This window comes from Lepidochelys kempii, chromosome 3 (assembly GCF_965140285.1).
Source record: "Lepidochelys kempii isolate rLepKem1 chromosome 3, rLepKem1.hap1, whole genome shotgun sequence".
NCBI lineage: Eukaryota > Metazoa > Chordata > Testudines > Cheloniidae > Lepidochelys > Lepidochelys kempii.
Window position 1 is genome coordinate 87248935 of NC_136382.1, and position 21230 is coordinate 87270164.

At 44.9% G+C, this 21230-nt stretch overlaps 1 protein-coding gene across 2 annotated transcripts in view; it reads right to left on the bottom strand.

The window, feature by feature from the left end:
- Window positions 1–3190: 3190 nt before the first annotated feature.
- The window catches only part of TUBE1 (tubulin epsilon 1), a 61212-nt gene continuing 43172 nt past the window's right edge, over window positions 3191–21230 (bottom strand). The window contains exon 12 of one of the 2 annotated variants that reach the window (XM_073337089.2): window positions 3191–4938. In XM_073337089.2, the coding sequence (XP_073193190.2) occupies window positions 4933–4938 (6 nt within the window). In that variant the 3' untranslated portion in view covers window positions 3191–4932. Of the gene's footprint in view, window positions 4939–7792; window positions 8186–21230 lie in introns of those variants that run through there. The other variant, XM_073337086.2, reaches the window with a different exon arrangement.

A 21230-nucleotide genomic window follows, 5' to 3' on the forward strand; every position in this document is an offset into this window, starting at 1 on the left:
ATTCTTGGCAGTACCATTGGTGCCCACGTGGAGAAGCAGGAAGGGGTAGCGATCCGAGGGCTTGATGAGTCTCGGCAGTCCAGAGTGACATAGACAAATTGGAGGATTGGGCCAAAAGAAATCTGATGAGGTTCAGCAAGGACGAGTACAGAGTCCTGCACTTAGGATGGAAGAATCCCAGGCACTGCTATAGGCTGGGGACTGACTGGCTAAGCAGCAGTTCTGCAGAAAAGGACCAGGGGATTACAGTGGATGAGAAGCTGGATATGAGTCAACAATGTGTGCAAAAATACTGCCAAGAAGGCCAATGGCATATTGGTATTAGTAGGAGCATTGCCAGCAGATCAAGGGAAATGATTATTTCCCTCTATTCGGCACTGGTGAGGCCACACCTGGGGTGTTGCATCCAGTTTTGGGTCCCCCACTACAGAAAGGATGTGGACAAATTGGAGAGAGTACAGCGGAGGGCAATGAAAATTATTAGGGGGCTGAGGCACATGACTTATGAGGAGAGGCTGAGGGAACAGGGCTTATTTAGTCTGCAGAAGAGTAGAGTGAGGGGGAATTTGATAGAAGCCTTCAACTACCTGAAGGGGGGTCCAAAGAGGATGGAGCTAGGCTGTTCTCAGTGGTGGCAGAGAACAGAACAAGGAGCAAGGTCTCAACTTGCAGTGGGGGAAGGGAGGTCAAGGTTGGATATTAGGAAAAAGTATTTCACTAGGAGGGTGGTGAAGCACTAGAATGGGTTACCTAGGGAGATGGTGGAATCTCCCTCCTTAGAGGTTTTAAAGGCTCAGCTTGACAAAGCCCTTGCTGGGATGATTTAGTTGGTGTTGGTCCTGCTTTGAACAGGGGGTTGGACTAGATGACCTAATCTTCTATGATTCTGTGAAGCAACACCAGTCCCCCGACCCCCGCCAGCCCTTCACTGGGATTTGACATCCCTACCCCTAGCTTAGTGAGCAAGGTTCAGTTGAGGAGTATGTCATGCTGTCTGGAGTGGCTCACGATTGTGAGTGCCTTCCTCAGGGCAGACTGTCAGAACAGGGCAGACACCCCAAACTCAGTGTGTTCTAGAATATTTCACCAAGCCGGTGACAAATATGAACTTCTGGATCACAGAATATCAGGGTTGGACGGGACCTCAGGAGGTCCTTGGGCAAGTGCAAGTCCTCAAAGCAGGACCAATCCCCAATTTTTACTCCTGATCCCAAAATGACCCTCTCAAGGATTGAACTCACAACCCTGGATTTAGCAGGCCAATGCTCAAACCACTGAGCTATCCCTCCCCCCAATTACTGTAACAGTCTCACCATGGAGTCACAGACACTCCACACTATCTTGTCACCCAGGCAAACTGGACTTAGTGTTAAAAGGTGACTAACAGGGCATGACTCACCACTGCAGCAGCTCTTGCTGGCCATCCTGGGAATTAGCGCTCAGCCCTTCCAGTCCACCTTCAGCTGGTGGTGTCATGCTTGCCTTCACTGCTGTCTCTACTTTTTGGACCCACATTGCTCCCCAGACCACAGCATCCTCTTCTGGGCACTGCCCTCCGGCTATGCCCCACTCCGCTTTCTCCCCCCTTCCAGGGGGGGCCAATGGTCGTTAGGCCACCACTTGCCCAGCAGCCAACTGCAGTCCAAGGTCCAGCCCCTCGCCTCAAGGGAAAGCTGCAGTCTGGATACCAGCCACTCTCCTCATTTGCAAGTGGAGTGCAAGGGGTGGGGGGGGACCCCAGCACATCCACTACTCTGCATCCCAACCCAGGGACCCTACAGCCAGCAGCCACCTACTGCCCTCCTCCAACCTGCTGCCTGTTTTCCCTGGGCCACTTCCCCTGTAGCCCTAGCACTTTCGCAGCCCTAGTAGCATGGCCTCACCTTGCAGTAGTCAGCCAGCAGCTCACCCTCTGCTGTCCTGGCCATGGCACTTCTTCAGGCAGTCAGTCCTCCTCCCTTGCCTTCCAGGGAGAAACTCCACACTGCTCTGCTGAGCAGCCCTTTATATATGGCCCCAGCCAGCTCTGATTGGCTGCTCCAGCAAGCCTTCCCCCATTGGTGGGCCCAATAAGCCCTTTCCTGATTAGTGGGTTCTGCACAGCCTCCCTGTGCTCCTTTTAACTTCGTCTTCTCCCTGTGTGGGGCAGCTGCCTCACCACAGTGGCAAAAACCACACCACATAAGATTGCTCCCAGTCCCAAGAGACCAGTCACTAACCCAGATCTAGATCTTACACCAAAGACAACGCTGGTTGTCAAGTCTATAGTACACGAACTAAAGATTTATTAGGTAAGAAAAGGAAATGAGTTACTGAGAGGTTAAAGCAGCTAAAATATATGCACAGGTGAATCACAGTTTGTAATTCGAATTGGTGGAAGTGATGTAATAAACTGCCTGTCTCCCAAAAGTCTTTTCATGGTACCCAGATTGCCTCTTAGCTTTGCATCCGGTACACTTCCCTGTAAGAGTCCAATCAGTACAGGGACAGAGGATCTTTCCTTGAATCCATACTTACAGCTACTTGTGGCAGAAAACAAGGTGACAGTGTCATTACCCATGTGGGCTTTTCCTTTGATGACAGAGAGTTAGGAATGCATTTTGAGTCTTTGACCTCCAATCATCACACACAATGCCCATTTGCTTTGAAATTAGCACTTTTCTGTTAAAGTTCTTCATTTGCATTCCACAAGGCTTCTTTCTCGTTTGATGGGTTATTTACTTACTTATTTATATACAATGAAAATGTTTACTACTACATTATAATGGGATACAGATAAGTGAAAACAATGCAAGTACCATCTTACTAATTTTCATGAAGTTTAAACACCAGATACTCTTATACATTTAACAATCACTTTGATCTATATACTAATACACAAGTGAATTGGTCTGGGGCTCTGACATGAGCTGGCACCTTGTCTGCCAGCATCACAGGGAAACCCATCAGTCAGGGCCCTTTATTCAATCAGGATAATAACATTTCTTTACCTCCACATTCAAGCTAATGTTAAAAAATTATATAATACACAGGTTAAGAAAAGAGTGTCTGTACATCTGGGTATAGTGCTTAGATTATCCACAAATACAAAGTTGTTTTTAAAAAGTCATATGCTACATATAGTACATAATCAGCAATAACCCAAATTTGGGTGAATAAATTTAAGAATACAGTTTAGATATTAGCATCCAAGTATTCAGGTATATCACTCATAAAAAGCTGTACAGAGATTTGGTTGTGGAAAGCAAAATATATCAATGAGTGAAGATTGTCCCTCAGTAATTAAGAATTAGGTAGGTTGTCCATTTAGAAAATACAATCCATGAGGAAAGTATTTCAGTTACTTTTCTGACTGCGCTTCTCATCGGCACTCCAGCTCATCCCTCCTGGTATTGCTGATGTCTGGTGATGTGTTATATGTAGATGTCCTTTGACCATCTGATGGTGTCCGACACCATGAGTTGCCGCATCAGCTGAGCATAGCACTAACCAATTCTTCATTCTCTCAACATTCGCTCATTACCGGGGTCTCATGCACCAAAGGCTCTGACTATCAGTGCCTGTGTCTGAACCTGGTAACCCCTAGCTCTCAAGGTTTCAGCCAGAGGGGCATATTTCTCCACCTTTCAAGCTTGGGCATCATGGAAGTCTGGGGTCCTGTTCTAGAAGGGCACTGTGACATCCACCATGATGATCTTCTGGTCCTCGCCGGTGATGATGATGTCTGGTCACAGTTGGCTATCGGTTCTGGGGATGGTGGAGTTCATGGCAACCTTCCCTATGGGTGCCGAGATGGCTCTGACCAGGTGATCTTGGATGGTGTTGTGTTGCAGATGCCAAGCTCTCGAATGGAGCTTGCAGCTACACAGGATGTGGGGTAGTGTCTTGTTGGCATAGCTGCACTTCCTGCATCTCTTGTCCCGATTCCCATGGTGGATGGCTCCATTCAGTGGGATGCAGTTGAGCTGGGCCCTGAGGATGAACCTCCGGTTGGCAAATCAGGTGAAGTTGCTCCTAGGGAGGAAGTGATTGCTGGCATCCCACTTGCAAGTCACCTCAAACGCCTTGCCCTGGTCTGGTTTCCGCTTCAGGTTTTCCACATATGGGCAGTGGATGTCATCCTTCAGCGTCCTCTCCAGCATAGTTCTAACTTTCAGAGTGAGGACTGTGTGGTGATTTGTAACCCAAAATCAACCAAAATTGATCATTTTGGCAAAGCAGTTCCCTCTGCTAAATTCCTAGACTGGTAGGTGTGTTTGTGCAAATAGACCTGTTCAGCTCGTCACTAGATGTTGAGGGGTGACGTGGGGAGGGGAGCTCATTCAGACCTTGCTGACATTCTCCCCCAGCTAAGAATTTGTCATCCTGACAAATCACATTCTATAGTATACCAAGTCCACTAGATCTCCCCAAAGTATCTGAGGAAGCCAACTATATGTGCTACCGGCCTGTGAGCTAAATGTGTTGGCTCTTCACTAACCGCCAGCTGCATCATAAGTTAACCTGTCTACTGGCCTGCTAACCCTGTCACAGCTATTGAAAGTGGGCATTGCAGCAGCAAGGGGTCTTCTTCTTGGGTTAGGGACAGTGAAAGTTTTCTCAAGGATCCCTTAGATTCAGACATAGGCCCCTGCATCTCTTGTTCTAGTACTGGAGGGTCCAGGATTCCAGCGAAAGCTTCCCCAATGTCCAACAGCCTAGGTGTGTCATCACAGTTTGTCTTTCTTCAAGGAGGTCTGGGAATGCTGGTGGGGAAGACTCAGGTGGGGAAGGCTGGTCTCATTGGTGGCAGGTGTGCCAGCAACAGACCTAAATGCTTCCCAATCCTGTGTACATTTGTTATCTTATAAATATTAAGAATGTCAAGCCTGATCTTCCCTAGTTTTCCTGGGGAGCCTCCTGGATACCTCAGGGCAGAGGTATTGTGCGCTCTCACATCTAAAAGAAAGAAACAGGAGTGTTGAGACTTTAACAAAGATGTTGTTTATAAAGAATCCCAGTGTAGACAAAGGGGTAGGATCAAAAATGTAACTAAATTACTGAACTGGCAACATGGAGACAATGCTACAGCTCCACAAATTTAAAAACAAAACAAAATGCTGAAACCAGGCAAACCTCACAAACCTTTTGGAAAGTTTAGTCTGATGCATGGGTTTGGTTGGAAATCTTACAGATTTCAGTGGTCTTCATAGGGTACAAAGAAGAAAACAGACACAATTTGGTAGTTTTGGCTAAGTTTCACTTGGAAGTGTTCAGACAGACTCACACAAGCACAGAGATTCTTATGAAGTGAAATGATGGCCACACAATTTCCCATCAGATACAACAAGAAGTTTTCCTTTTAATAGGTCTTCAACTTTTAGAATCATAAGGGCTCATCCTTTGAAACTGGCAGCAGAGAGCAGTTTTCTCCAATAAGGCAAGGGAAGGGAGGGTGGTCCCAAGCTGTAGGAAAATGGGTTGGGATTGGCTCAACACAGCAGTCCTTTCCCAGCTCCTCCACCCCTCCTCCTCTTGCCCTTCTCCCTATTATAACATGCACTTGCCACCAGACATGAAAGTAAGCTGGTCCAATCTGGTACACCATACCAGTAAGAGCTGGTACACAGCCGACCGTACCGGCAGGGCTGCTGATGAGGGGGGCCAAAAGGGACAGCTTCTCTGGGGCCCATCAATTTAAAAGGGCCTGGGGCTCCCGGCAGCAGCCAGAGCCCCTGGCCCTTCAAATCACCGCCAGAGTCCCAGGGCTCCTGGCTGCTGCCGCCGCTACTGCTACCATGGGGCTCCAGCGGGTAATTTAAAGGTCCTGGGGTTCCCGCCACCACTACTGCTACTGCGACAGCGGCCAGAGCCCTGGGGTAGTGGTACTGGCAGTGGTGGCCGGGAGCCCTGTGCCCTTTAAATTGCCATCGGAGCCCCGGGCGGCGTGGGCTGGGGAGTGCTGAAGGGCTGGCTGGGGGAGTCTGGCCCCAGCCCCGCCCCTTCCGCCATAGGCCCCGACCCTTCCAGGGGTCCAGAGCTGCCTCCCCACCTTGCTCAGTACCCTGGCCACCCTGTGTACCGGTAAGTCCCTTAAGTTACTTTCACTCCTGCTTGCCACAAGCCCAAGGAAACAGCCTAGCCTGTGTATCAAGGCTTAATGAGCCTCCTCATGTTTTGTTTTGTTTTTTAAAAAAACATTGGAAATTTCCCCTATAGGTTGAAGAGTTGAGGTTTCCTTTCAAAGTTACATAGTACCAAAATATCTGAAGAAAGAATATTTAGGGTTGGTACTTTTTAAAAAGGTTAATAAAATACATGCTAGACATGAAAAGATATCAGAACTAATGGTTTATTTCTGAGTTGGAAAGAAATACAACCCTTTTTCGATTTCCTTCCTGACTAAGGAAGGTTTGGTTCAAGAATTGGCTGTATTCTTGTTTTAATTTCCAGCAGGAATGTTTTTTGTAAGTGTAAATAGCATGGGAGTTTTGGAAGCTGCATTGCTATTTCCTTTTATAATTAATAATGGAAACCTTTGAGATTTATATGAGCCTCTGGTAGAAGCTTCACGTCTCCTAAAATGCATGATTACCTGCCATTCTAAAACACTCCTCTCAACTGAGAGCAGTTGACTGTACACTCCTCAAGCCTCACTAACTCATGGCTGCATGAGAAAGCTGGTTGAGTCAGTGACTGTCTGGTTCATACAAAAAAATCTTTTTGGGGTTCACAGTGTGAAGAGGAAAGCTGCTCCACAGCTTTAGTTACTCCAAATTTACTCTGCACACAGTGCTATTAAAAAAGAATAAGCAGAAACATGGTGATGTGTGCAGAATTAACCGGAACAAGTACATTCTAGGTCAGACGGATGTAACCCTCTTCTTCCAAGCCTATTGGTCCCCTAGGTTTTTTTATTATTATTATTCTTAGTTTTGCTTCCCGCCTTCCTGGGGTGCATTTTCTGTGCTGTGCTTCTCCTCAGAAGGTACAGCACAAAATCTGCCTCAGACAACTAGGGTGGGGCACAGTGTAATTACAGCAGGCATATATAAAATTATTAGTGATCAGCCAATGCTAAAATCAAAAGCTAAACGTGTTTCATATAATAGAGCACGAAATGAACATGGCAAAGCTAACGTGCATCACAGCCTCATTTTTTAAGACTATCTTTTGCGTAATGTTCTGTGGTGAGGCAAAGAAAAGACCCTTACACTGAATAAGAGCAAATGTCAGATTGGGTTGATTTAGATTCATTAGGTCAGATTCAGACTCAATAACAAAGGAGTTTGACCCAATTCAAGAATGGTGGAGGCAATTATGCAAAGAGGAAGACCCTAGGGACAGTTTTTTTGCTGTTTGTTCAGCATCTCGCACAATGGGGTCCTGGTCCATGAGTAGGGCTCCTGGGTGCTACGCCAATACAAGCAATGAAAATAATACTAATAAGAGGCATATAGAGATTCAAAGGCCTGTTAACACATTTATGCAAATTCATCCCTATTGTGTTACAATTAAGTTCTCCATCCATCATTGTCAGCTATCCCTCGATATGAGGTAGTCTGACAAGAGAAAAGCCAATGATGAGACTTAAGATGGCTAAGGAGTCCAATCCATGTTATACAGGTTTTTCCACATATGTGACAGGTGGTTGCTTGGAGATCACAGCTGCTGGCTGGGATGCTGTACCTTTTCCTTCCTCCTCTGCCATTTCTCAGCCTCTTGAGCAAGGTGATTCTCCAAAACGGGCTGAGGCTTGATGTATGATGTGACGCCATTGCAGTCTATTGCCAATCAGCTCTTCCCAATTCGTGGGGTCAATGCCTCCCTTCTTAAGATATACTTTCAGGTGTCCTTGTAGCATTTCCTCTGTCCCTCAAAGGTCCTCTTACCATGGCTAAGTTGAGAAAACAGGACTTGCTTCGGAAGATGGGTATCAGCCATCCGCACACAATGGCCAGCCCACCAAAGTTAATGTTTCATAATCTTCACCTCAACACTGGTGATGTTAGTTGCAGAGAGAATGCGGTCATTGGTGCGATGGTCTTCCTATCCGATACAGAGAATCTTCCTCAGGCAGCACTGTTGGTACCACTCCAGATGCTTAAGTTGGCTTTGGTATGTCACCCATGTCTGATGCTCATAAAGGAGAGTGGCAATGACTACTGCATTGTAGACCAGGATCTTAGTTTCCGTCCGCAGATCTCTGTCAATAAAGACACAATGGAACAACTTTCTGAAGGATGCACTGACACAATGGAGTCTATGTGTAAGCAGGGTCTGAATGAATGCTTCCCTGACAGCTAGCTTGGAGGGTAAGAGACTGTGTATTTATGTAAATACAGTTCGCTCCTCCTCTGTCTACATATTCATCATTTACAGCTGTGTCAAGGGGTCAACTTTGGCTGATGTTGGGTACAAATGACCTTAGTACTGAATGAGGGATAGTGAAATACAGTTACCAATGTTGTAATTAGTGTAGGAATACAGGAAAGCAGGACTGTGCTTAACCTGTCCCAAATGAGGGGGGGGCACCCTCTGTTGGAAGAACCTCATTAAGCTGGGGCTTGAATGTCAGAGCCCTGTGAAAGTAAGAGGGGTGGGGACAGGAGTCCTCTCAGGAGGCTGCACAACCCCCCACCCCAGGGGTCCTCTCTAGACTGGCTTAACCTATTCTTCTCCTCCCTCCCCTTCACATAATAGAGCTAAATAGGCTTCATTAGGAGCCTCTTTTGTTATTTTAATTGTTCAATCAGAGCTGAAACCAGTTGTGGTAGGACTGTGTTTATGCCCTGCTAAGAGCTAAAATCACTTGAGATGGGGCAGTGTTTCTACCCAGCCTGGAAAAGAGCTGAAAATCACTGAGAGACTGATGTGCAGAGGTCACAGCAGAGAGGCAGAAGGTGACTGACAGTTAGCTGGGCCAGCAGGGTGGTGGTAGAGAGGTGTGAATCATAGAATCATAGTATATCAGGATTGGAAGGGACCTCAGGAGGTCATCTAGTCCAACGTCCTGCTCAAAGCAGGACCAATTCCCAACAAAATCATCCCAGCCAGGGCTTTGTCAAGCCTGACCTTAAAAACCTCAAAGGAAGGAGATTCCACCACCTCCCTAGGTAATGCATTTCAGTGCTTCACCACCCTCCTAGTGAAAAAGTTTTTCCTAATATCCAACCTAAACCTCCCCCACTGCAACTTGAGACCATTACTCCTTGTTCTGTCATCTGCTACCACTGAGAACAGTCTAGATCCATCCTCTTTGGAACCCCCTTTCAGGTAGTTGAAAGCAGCTATCAAATCCCCCCTCATTCTTCTCTTCTGCAGACTAAACAATCCCAGTTCCCTCAGCCTCTCCTCATAAGTCATGTGTTCCAGTCCCTTAATCATTTTTCTTGCCCTCCACTGGACGTTTTCCAATTTTTCCACATCCTTCTTGTAGTGTGGGGCCCAAAACTGGACACAGTACTCCAGATGAGGCCTCACCAATGTTGAATAGAGGGGAACGATCATGTCCCTCGATCTGCTGGCAATGCCCCTAATTATACATCCCAAAATGCCATTGGCATTCTTGGCATCAAGGGCACACTGTTGACTCTTATCCAGCTTCTCATCCACTGTTATCCCTAAGTCCTTTTCTGCAGAACTGCTGCCTAGCCATTCGGTTCCTAGTCTATAACGGTGCATGGGATTCTTCCGTCCTAAGTGCAAGACTCTGCACTTGTCCTTGTTGAAGCTCATCAGATTTCTTTTGGCCCAATCCTCTAATTTGTCTAGGTCCCTCTGTATCCTATCCCTACCCTCCATTGTATCTACCTCTCCTCCCAGTTTAGCGTCATCTGCAAACCTGCTGAGGGTGTGCAATCCACACCATCCTCCAGATCATTAATGAAGATATTGAACAAAACCGGCCCCAGGACTTACCCTTGGGGCACTCCGCTTGATACCAGCTGCCAAATAGAAATGGAGCCATTGATCACTACCCATTGAGCCCGATGATCTAGCCGGCCTTCTATCCACCTTATAGTCCATTCATCCAGTCCATACTTCTTTAACTTGCTGGCAAGAATACTGTGGGAGACCATGTCAAAAGCTTTGCTAAAGTCAAGGAACAACACGTCCGCTGCTTTCTCCTCATCCACAGAGCCAATTATTTCATCATAGAAGGCAATTAGACTTGCCCTTGGTGAATCCATGCTGACTGTTCCTGATCACTTTCCTCTCCTCTAAGTGTTTCAAACTGATTCCTTGAGGACCTGCTCCATGATTTTTACGGGGACTGAGGTGAGGCTGACTTGCCTGTAGTTCCCCAGATCCTCCTTCTTCCCTTTTTAAAAGATGGGCACTACATTAGCCTTTTTCGAGTCATCCGGGACCTCCCCTGATTGCCATGAGTTTTCAAAGATAATGGCCAATGGCTCTGCAATCACATCCACCAACTCCTTGCGCACTCTCAGATGCAGCACATCCAGCCCCATGGACTTGTGCTTGTCCAGCTTTTCTAAATAGTCCTGAACTACTTTCTCCACAGAGGGCTGGTCACCTCCTCCCCATGCTGTGCTGCCCAGTGCAGTAGTCTGGGAGCTGATCTTGTTCGTGAAGACAGAGGCAAAAAAAGCATTGAGTACATTAGCTTTTTCCACGTCCTCTGTCACTAGGTTACCTCCCTCATTCAGTAAGGGACCACACTTTCCTTGACTTTCTCCTTGTTGCTAACATACGGTGGTGTTTAGATGTTGCTTGTAATTATTAGAATTGGGAGCACTGGCTGTTGGGAGTCTGAAAGGACAGGAAACAAGAAGGAGGGGGGAGGACTTGAGAGGCTGGGAGAGAGCTACAGAGGGTGCAGCAGCAGCTTGGTAAAGAAAAGGTTTCCACTTTGAAAATAAAGTCCTGTTGAAGCTTGTTAGTACCTTGCCTGGTTGATACAACACATATCTGAAGAAACTTTTCTTGTTACTCCTAATATCTCTTGCTAGCTGCAACTCCAAGTGTGATTTGGTCTTCCTGATTTCACTCCTGCATGCCTGAGCAATAATTTTATACTCTTCCCTGGCCATTTGTCCAATCTTTCACTTCTTGTAAGCTTCTTTTTTGTGTTTAAGATCAGCAAGGATTACACTGTTAAGCTAAGCTGGTCACCTGCCATATTTACTATTCTTTCTACACATCGGGATGGTTTGTCCCTGTAACCTCAATAAGGATTCTTTAAAATACAGCAAGCTGTCCTGGACTCCTTTGATGAGAAGCCACCAGGGCAGCGGTGGAGAGGTGCAATGAACAGCCAGCTGGGTGGCTGGTGGAAGGGCACGGTGAGAGTGGGTCTTGTAAAGAGGCGCGATGAGAGCAGTCAGCAGGTGAGCAGCCAGTGGAGCGAGTAAGTTGCCTCTTTACCCCACCCTCCCACAGGGTGGGAGGTGAACTTTGCCGATGCACCTCTGAACTCTGGGTCTGCACTGAGCAAGGACAGCAACTGTGAGTGAGGTGCAGAGAAGGGTCGGGCATGTGAAAGGGACTTTTGGGTTGCTGGACTTAAGAACCTGAGGGGAAACCTGACGGCACTGCCCAACTTACTTGGTGGTGTGTCTTTTACTCATGGTTTATGTTTATGAACTCTGTTTGCAGTGTTTTCCCAAATTAACTCTGAGTTACTTCCCTCCTTTTATTAAAAGTTTCTTTTCTACACTTGGGCCACGTCTACACTACCCGCCGCATCGGCGGGTAGTGATCGATCTATCGGGGATCAATTTATCATGTCTAGTGTAGACGCGATAAATCGATCCCCGATCACTCTGCTGTCGACTCCAGAACTCCACCAGGGTGAGAGGCAGAAGCAGAGTCGATGTGGGAGCGGCGGTCATCGATCCCGCGCTGCGAGGACACGAAGTAAGTGATTCTAAGTTGTTCTAAGATACGTCGACTTCAGCTACGCTATTCTTGTAGCTGAAGTTGCGTATCTTAGATGGATCTCCCCATAGTGTAGACCAGGCCTTGGACTCTGTGTTTGCAAGTGGGGAAGTATTGCCTCTCAAAGGCGCCCAGGGTGGTATGTAATTTTCCCATGTTACTGGGTGGGGGCTTGAGCTGGTTCTGTGTTGTATCGATGAACCCAGCCCTTGTTGCTGCTGGCTCCACCTGGCAGAAGGTTACATATGTTTGCTCTCCACATCAAGATTGGCTGTCTGGGAGAGGTGGCTACCAAAGTAAGGGAAATGCTCAACATTTTCCAGGAGTTCACCACTGATGAGAGTTTGTGGGAGAAGAGGGGCAACTTGTGCTGGGGCAGGCTGGTAGAGCAACTTCATCTTCCCAATGCTGAGGGAGAGTCCCAGGCTATGATAGATGCCTGAGAAAAGATCTAGGGTAGATTGCAAGTCAGCCTTGGTGTGCACGAGCACCGTTGCCAACATACTGAACATCGGTAATAACAGTCCTGGTGACCTTAATTTTAGAATGAAGAGGCCGCAGGTTGAAGAGCTGGCCGTCCATGTGATAATCAATCCCAATTTCAGAAGAAAGGCGGTCACAAATAAGAATCAAGATCATGGCAAGAAGCGTTGGGGCAATAACACAGCCCTGCTTAACACCAGTATGGATGGTGAAGGTGTCTGTCTCCAATCCATTTCAGAGGACAGTCGCAGTCATCCATCATGAAGTAGCCTGAGAATGCGAATGAACTTCAATGGACAACCAAATCGAGACAGCACCTTCTATAATGCTTCACTGACTGATGGAATCAATAAGTGCCATAAACAATGGCTGGAGTTGTTCTCCGCACTTCTCTTGGATCTATTGTGCAACAAGTGTGCTGCTTGATGGCAGTACGAAATGGCACTAAGATGATTGGTAAGAAAACAGCTTTTCGAAATGTGAACCAAGTCACGACAGAAGCACCAATGCTGAACTATTATGAGGTTAAGAGCCTAAGCTTTCAGTCAATATATGCTCACATAGGCTGGAATCCATCTTTTTGCATGATCAGCTAGAAGCATATGCTTCTAATACTCTGGTTAAAACACAAAAGAATCTGCTTAGATTGAAAGAGAAATGTTAGTAACTAGTTTTGGTTGTGAGTAGTTTTGTAAATTAGTTTATGGACAGAAATCAGTTGCGGTAGAAACAGACCATAAGTAGCTGGAAACTCTATTATGGAAGCAATTGTGCAAAGCACCACCTAGATGTCAGAAAATGATTTTGTCATTGCAAAAGTGCTGATTCAAGGTGATAAGGGTCTGAGGTGAAATTCTGACTGCAAAGAAATCAGTGCTGATATTCCTATTGACTTCAGTAGAGCCAGGATTTAACTCCTGGGAAGGAGCTTCTTGTATAGATGTGCTTTCAAAAGTGCCTATTAAAAATGAAAGCAAGGAACTACAAGAAAATTTTTTTGAAGGAATGGGGATTCAGCTACTACCCATTTCTGAAACAAAATTTTAAAAGCTCAGACGAGAAACAAAATGACCCAACCTTACAAGAGCTTGAGAGAATATTTCTTGATGGATGGCCATTAGGAAAATCTGAGGCACCTTCAAACATAAGAACTTCAAGATGAAATTGCGCCATATGATGAGATTCTTCAAAAAGGATATCATGCCATGATACCACACACCTTGAGGTTGGAAATGTTAAGCAGAATCTGCAGTGCTCATCTGAGTAGTGACATCAGTAAGAACAGAATCCAAGATGTCCTATTCTGGCCAGGAATTAATTGGCTCTTGGTACTAACTTATCTAAGGGTGATTTGCAAATATAGTAAAGTTGCCATTAACGCTGACTGTGTTTATGAGGAAATATCTAAACGCCTTTGGAGTGTGACTGTCATGAGCAGAGTGGTTTCTTTGCAAAGCCAGAGTTAGTAAACAGTGTGCAGGAAAATTCCAGAGGAGAGCCAAGTGCAATAAGTTAAAATTGCTGAATGTGCATTTATTTATTCACCCATTTATTTTTGTGAGTGAGAAGATATACACAGTAGATTTAACTCAGAGAAAAAGATAGCTTTTTTGTACACACCAGCATACAAAGAAAGAAGAAACTGTGGCCAAAACTTTCATACATGGATGCCAAAAATTGGGCCCCCAAGCCCAGATTCAGGCACTTAAGTAAGTGGTCTGATTTTCAGAGAAGATGAGTACCTATTGCTCTCATTGAAGTATCAGCACTTCTTAATATAAGATCACTTATTTTGGGTGAGCTGATATTAAATAGGCACCTAAGTATATAACCTTCAGATGTCCAAGGCTGAAACCCTTGGCCTATATTTCTGAAATACACCAGCTATAAGCAATGGTAATTAACAAATTTCTGTAAAAAATATCTTGGCATTTTTCTAAGATCAGGTGTAAAATATTTGTTTACTATCACTAGATACCTGTATTTATGGGACTGTGCTCTGTGATCTAAGAGGACTTTTCCACCTCTATTTATTATGACTCAACAGATTTACATAGCACATCTCATAGGGAACATGCTTTTCAGAATAACAAACTATATGTATTGTATGTAGGGATCACTTCATACACCACCAAAATACACACCCTCTGAAATAGAATTATAATGGCACCAGCCTACACAACAGAACAACTTTAGTTCAGGAAATGAAGAATGTCTTATCTAATTGAAAAGGAGTACTTGTGGCACCTTAGAGACTAACCAATTTATTTGAGCATGAGCTTTCGTGAGCTACAGCTCACTTCATCGGATGCATACCGTGGAAATCTCCTGCTGGTAATAGCTATTACCAGCAGGAGATTTCCACGGTATGCATCCGATGAAGTGAGCTGTAGCTCACTATTACCAGCAGGAGATTTCCACGGTATGCATCCGATGAAGTGAGCTGTAGCTCACGAAAGCTCATGCTCAAATAAATTGATTAGTCTCTAAGGTGCCACAAGTACTCCTTTTCTTTTTGCGAATATAGACTAACACAGCTGTTACTCTGAAACTTATCTAATTGACTCTCCACAGGAGTTTTAGGCAGCAAGAATGCAAGCACCCAAACTACAGTGCAGTTGGGACACAGGCATTAACAACCTTAACACTTGTGTAAAAGGCCACAGGACCAATAATGATCATGAGAATCATAGAATCATAGAATATCAGGGTTGGAAGGGACCTCAGGAGGTCATCTAGTCCAACCTCCTGCTCAAAAGCAGGACCCATACCCAATTAAATCATCCCAGCCAGGACTTTGTCAAGCCTGACCTTAAAAACTTCTAAGGAAGGAGATTCCACCACCTCCCTAGGCAATGCATTCCAGAGTTTCACCACCCTCCTAGTGAAAAAGTTTTTCCTAATATCCAACCTAAACCTCCCCCACTGCAACTTGAGACCATTACTCCTTGTCCTGTCCTCTTCCACCACTGAGAATAGTCTAGAACCATCCTCTCTGGAACTACCTCTCAGGTAGTTGAAAGCAGCTATCAAATCCCCCCTCATTCTTCTCTTCTGCAGACTAAACAATCCCAGTTCCCTCAGCCTCTCCTCATAACTCATGTGTTCCAGACGCCTAATCATTTTTGTTGCCCTTCGCTGGACTCTCTCCAATTTTTCCACATCCTTCTTGTAGTGTGGGGCCCAAAACTGGACACAGTACTCCAGATGAGGCCTCACCAATGTTGAATAGAGGGGGACGATCACGTCCCTCGATCTCCTCGCTATGCCCCTACTTATACATCCCAAAATGCCAATGGCCTTCTTGGCAACAAGGGCACACTGCTGGCTCATATCCAGCTTGTCGTCCACTGTCACCCCTAGGTCCTTTTCTGCAGAACTGTTGCCTAGCCATTCGGTCCCTAGTCTGTAGCTGTGCATTGGGTTCTTCCGTCCTAAGTGCAGGACCCTGCACTTATCCTTATTGAACCTCATCAGATTTCTTTTGGCCCAATCCTCTAATTTGTCTAGGTCCCTCTGTATCCTATCCCTGCCCTCCAGCGTATCTACCACTCCTCCCAGTTTAGTATCATCCGCAAATTTGCTGAGAGTGCAATCCACACCATCCTCCAGATCATTTATGAAGATATTGAACAAAACCGGCCCCAGGACCGACCCCTGGGGCACTCCACTTGACACCAGCTGCCAACTAGACATGGAGCCATTGATCACTACCCGTTGAGCCCGACAATCTAGCCAACTTTCTACCCACCTTATAGTGCATTCATCCAGCCCATACTTCCTTAACTTGCTTAAATTGTGACAAGACCAAGTACCTAGATTAATAGATTCCAAAATCAGAAGGGATCATTATTATCATCTAGTCTGACTTCCTGGATAACACAGTCCCAAGAACTTCCTACTGCATCATTTTTAGGGAAAAAAAATCGAGTCTTGATACAAAAATTATCAGTGATATAGAAGCATAGTCTCTAATGTCATGCCAGGGCACTGATGCAGTCCAGTCTTTGTCAGCCAGAAGACTGTTAGGGCTTGTCTACACTTACATTTTATAGCGCTCTGACTTGCTGAAAAATCACCCCCCTGAGTGCAGCAAGTCAGAGCGCTTTAAAGCGCTAGTGTAAGCAGGCTCCCAGCGCTCGGCGCTAATCCCCTCGTGGCGGTGGATTACCAGGAGCGCTAGGAGAGCTCTGGTGTGCGACCACACTCGGACTTCAAAGTGCTGCTGCGGGAGTGCTCCCGCAACAGTGTTTTGAAATTTCCAGTGTATCCATGCCCTTAGTTGCGATGTAGGGCCTCCAAGGTATCCAGCATCCTTACAGCTTCAGTGAGAATAAGGAAATGTCCTGAGGGAAAAACAATGTTTAGCACTAGATGCAACATTTTGGTCATAGTGCCCTTAATGGTTTCTGGAAAATGCAGAAAAAGGATGCATGTCTTCCACTTTTTGCACAGTCCAAGAAAGGCCGTGAAACATCATGTGCTAAAAACTGTTGAAAATGTCACTTTTATGGGGACAAATCCCGCCCTGCCCCAAGCCCCAAACAAATCCAAAGCTGTACATTTCGTTTCTATCTGCTACTGTTTATTTTTCCTTATTAGCAAAGGATGTATCCTATGCTCCAGTTCTGTCCTCCTGGACTGTGGAGGATCTCATGTTCTACAGGTGAATTTGGGGCTGAGGTTTTTCTTAGGGCTGTCGAGCGATTAAAAAAATTAATTGCAATTAATCGTGTTGTTAAACAACAATAGAATACCATTTATTTTAAATATTTTTGGATGTTTACTACATTTTCAAACATATTAATTTCAATTACAACACAGAATACAAAGTGTACAGTGCTCACTTTATATTTATTTTTATTACAAATATTTGCATTGTAAAAAACAAAAAAAATTATTTTTCAATTCACCTCATACAAGTACTGTAGAGCAATATCTTTACCATGAAAGTTGAACATACAAATGTAGAATTATGTAAAAAAACCTCCTGCATTCAAAAATATAACAATGTAAAACAAGTCCACTCAGTTCTACTTCTTGGTCAGCCAATCACTCAGACAAATAAAGTTGGTTACAATTTGCAGGAGATAATGTTGCCTGCTTCTTGTTTACAATGTCACCTGAAAGTGAGAACAGACATTCGCATGGCACTGTTGTAACTGACATTGCAAGATATTTACGTGCCAGATGCGCTAAAGATTCATATGTCCCTTCATGCTTCAACCACCATTCCAGAGGACATGCTTCCATGCTGATGATGGGTTCTGCTTGATAACAATCCAAAGTAGTGTGGACTGACGCATATTCATTTTCATCATCTGAGTCAGATGCCACCAGCAGAGAGTTAATTTTCTTTTTTGGTGGTTTGGGTTCTGCAGTTTCCACATCAGATTGTTGCTCTTTTAAGACTTCTAAAAGCATTCTCCACACCTCGTCCCTCTCAGATTTTGGACGGCACTTCAGATTCTTAAACCTTGGTCGAGTGCCCTAGCTGTCTTTAGAAATCTCACATTGGTACCTTCTTTGCGTTTTGTCAAATCTGCGCTGAAAGTGTTCTTAAAACGAACATGTGCTGGCTCATCATCTGAGACTGCGATAACATGAAATATATGCAGACTGTGGGTAAAACAGAGCAGGAGACATACAATTCTCCCCCAAGGAGTACAGTCACAAATTTAATTGACGCATTTTTTTAATGAGCATCATCATGGAAGCAAGAATGGTGGCCGAAGCATGAAGAGGCATACAAATATTTAGCACATCTAGCATGTAAATACCTTGCAACACCAGCTACAAAAGTGCCATGCAAACACCTGTTCTCATTTTCAGGTGACATTGTAAATAAGAAGCAGGCAGAAGTATCTTCTGTCAATGTAAACAAACTTATTTGTCTTAGTGATTGGCAAAATAAGAAGTAGGACTGAGAGGACTTGTAGGCTCTAAAATTTTACACTGTTTTGTTTTTGAGTGCAATTATGTAACCAAAAAAAATCTGCAGTTGTAAGTTACACTTTCATGATAAAGAAATTGCACTATTTCTATTGTTTATCATTTTTACAGTGCATATATTTGTAATAAAACTAATAATATAAAGTGAGCACTGTGCACTTTGCATTCTGTGTTGTAATTGAAATCCATATTGAAAACGTAGAAAAAAATCCCAAAATATTTAATAAATTTCAATTGGTATTCTATTGTTATAAGTGCGATTAATCATGCTTAATTTTTTTAATCGTGATTAATTTTTTTGAGTTAAACACGTGTATTAACTGCAATTAATTGGCAGCCCTGGTTTTTCTAGTACAGTGGTTTCCCCCGGGCTCCGCAGACTATGTCCAAAGGGTCCGCAAAAGGTTATTGTTACCGTAGAACAGTGGTTTTCAACTTGTGGTTTGTGGACCCTTGCAGGTCTGCAGACTATGTCTAAGATTTCCAAAGGAGTCCACACCTCAATTCAAAAATTTTTCGGGGTCCGCAAATAAAAAAAGGTTGAAAAACCACTGTTCTATTAGAAACAGAACTGCAAACCTGTTTCTAAGTACTGCCATCCACTGTCAAATGACAGTTACATGTGGTGCTGCTTGAAAAGCCATGACAACCTCCTCAAATGAATATGATTTGGCTTTCTACACTACAATTTTCCTATGCCATGGATCTTGCCTCTGAAATTGAAAGATGTCTCTTGGTAGAGCTAAAGCCAGTGCCATCCCTAGAGGCACTCAAAACAAAAAGCCACATTGGGCTCCAAGTTGCAAGTGTGCTCTGGGCTCCTTTTGGCCTTCACAGAAAAAAAAAAATCACACCTCGTTTTTATGCCCTTTCGGCTTACAAAGTCCTCACTTGCTGATGTTTAGCTGCCTATGTTTTTACCCATATGAGACAGTTCTAGACAGTTCTAGTTCTAGAAGTTCTAGGCTTCTGGTTTATGCTTGTGTCTTAATAGTAACTTCTCTTCTCTCTAATGTAAATAAAGACAAGATACAATTGTGTTCATACACTGCTTTTGAAGTGAAAGCCTAACGTTTTCATTTTTCTAAACAAAATTCGCTTTTAGAAAACTCTCCCATCTCTGAGCTCAACTACGCCATTAAAATCTAGTTTTGTTTAGCCTACCAAAAAACTAAGATTGGCCCTGAGCACAGCTGAACTAGTTGCCAGTAGGACAGTTACCTATGCACCTGTCTGGTGATAAAGCATATTATAATAATGTAGTTAGCTTGGCATGGTGGTAGTTGGCTGCAAGGAACAGGCAGAGGAAGGCTAAATCGACCAAGAACCAACCATTGAGGATTTCAGTCAGATTATGAAACAGAATTTCTTTTGTCTTCCTAGGCCTTGTCAACACTTGAAAGGATTTCCGGTATACTATACCAGCAGGCCCCCTAGTGGAAACGCAGCTTATAGCAGCAAAACAATTTTGTTGATCTCGCTTGTACCAGTTCTCCAAACTAAATAAACTGTACCAGCAAAAGGATTTGTTGCCAGTATAACTGCATCTACACGACAATACTTTTTGCCTGTATAAAAATTTCATAACAACTCAAACTCCTAATCAACATTTTTATCCAACAGAACTTTTTGAGCATAGACCTGGTCCTACAGAATTTTAGGCAGCCAGGATGACCTCCACAAAGGGTACTTCGTGTCACAACCAGGATGTGGGCAGTCTGACCTAATGGTCAGAGAAGGAGTCAGGCTGGGGCAGATACCAAGAGGTCAGAGTCCAAGACAGGAGTCAGGTATCAGGAGGCAGGCAGGGTCAGGCTACCAAGGGTTCAGCAGCAGCTACAAGTATTGCAGGAGAAGCAGTCCTAAGCAGGGGCAACCCAGTTGCATGGATAACTTCCTGTCCCTGTGCTTGGTTTAAATAGAAGCTGGGAAGCAATCAGGACCCCGCAGTGTTCAGCCAATCAAATCCCAGGATTGGAGTCCTCTGTCAGCATTCAGCTTCTATTCTGACAACTGTTAAACAGGTCACTGAGTGGCAGGTTAGAACTTACTGTCTCCTGGGAGCCCTGTGTATCAGCATTCAAGATCCATGGTCCCTGACACCTAGGTGGCTAAGTCCCATTTTTAGGCACCACTGCGATCCACAAAACATCTGCTTGGCTTCCGCCTAACTTTGTAGGTGCCTAAAGTCACTCAGGGCCTACGTTTTTGCAGTGAAAGTTCCCTATGCATCTATGTTTCTGCCTCTGCCTCTCTCTAGGCCAGTGGTCTCCAAACTTTTTGGCTCGTGCACCCCCAGAGTGAAGACTGGAAGACCTGCCACAGATGTGCTGCCAACGGAAGAAGACTGGAAGGCCTGCCGCAGATGAACGGAAGACTTACTGCAGGCAGACCGCCAAAGGGGAACACCAGCCATGGACTTGCAGAGCTGCCGCCGAAAAAAAACCTGGCGGACTGTTGTCTGGCAGTGCTTCTGCTGCCGAACACCCCCGGGATCATCTCGCACCCCAGTTTGGAGACCACAGCTCTAGGCACCCAGACACCTATCGCCCAGGCCCGGATCGATACACAAACCGGGGAAAGATAGACCCTTGGATGCATGTGTGTGTGGAGACGGGGGCAGAGTCAGTAGGCATGCCCAGAGCCTGCTTAACTCTGCACAAAACAGCCAGGACCTCTCTTATAACACAGTAGTTGGGGTATACCAAGGCTGTGAGAGACCCCCTTGTTCAAGTCCCCATTTGCCTGCTGAGAAGGTATTTGAACAGGGAGTTGTCAGGTGCATGCCCTACCAACTCGGCTATGGGCTATTCTGATGTAGGTCTCAATTCTAATTCAATTAAATCATTGGATAATTAAATACTAATTGGGCCAGAAAAAAAATCAGAATGTAGCTGTAGCTCATGAAAGCT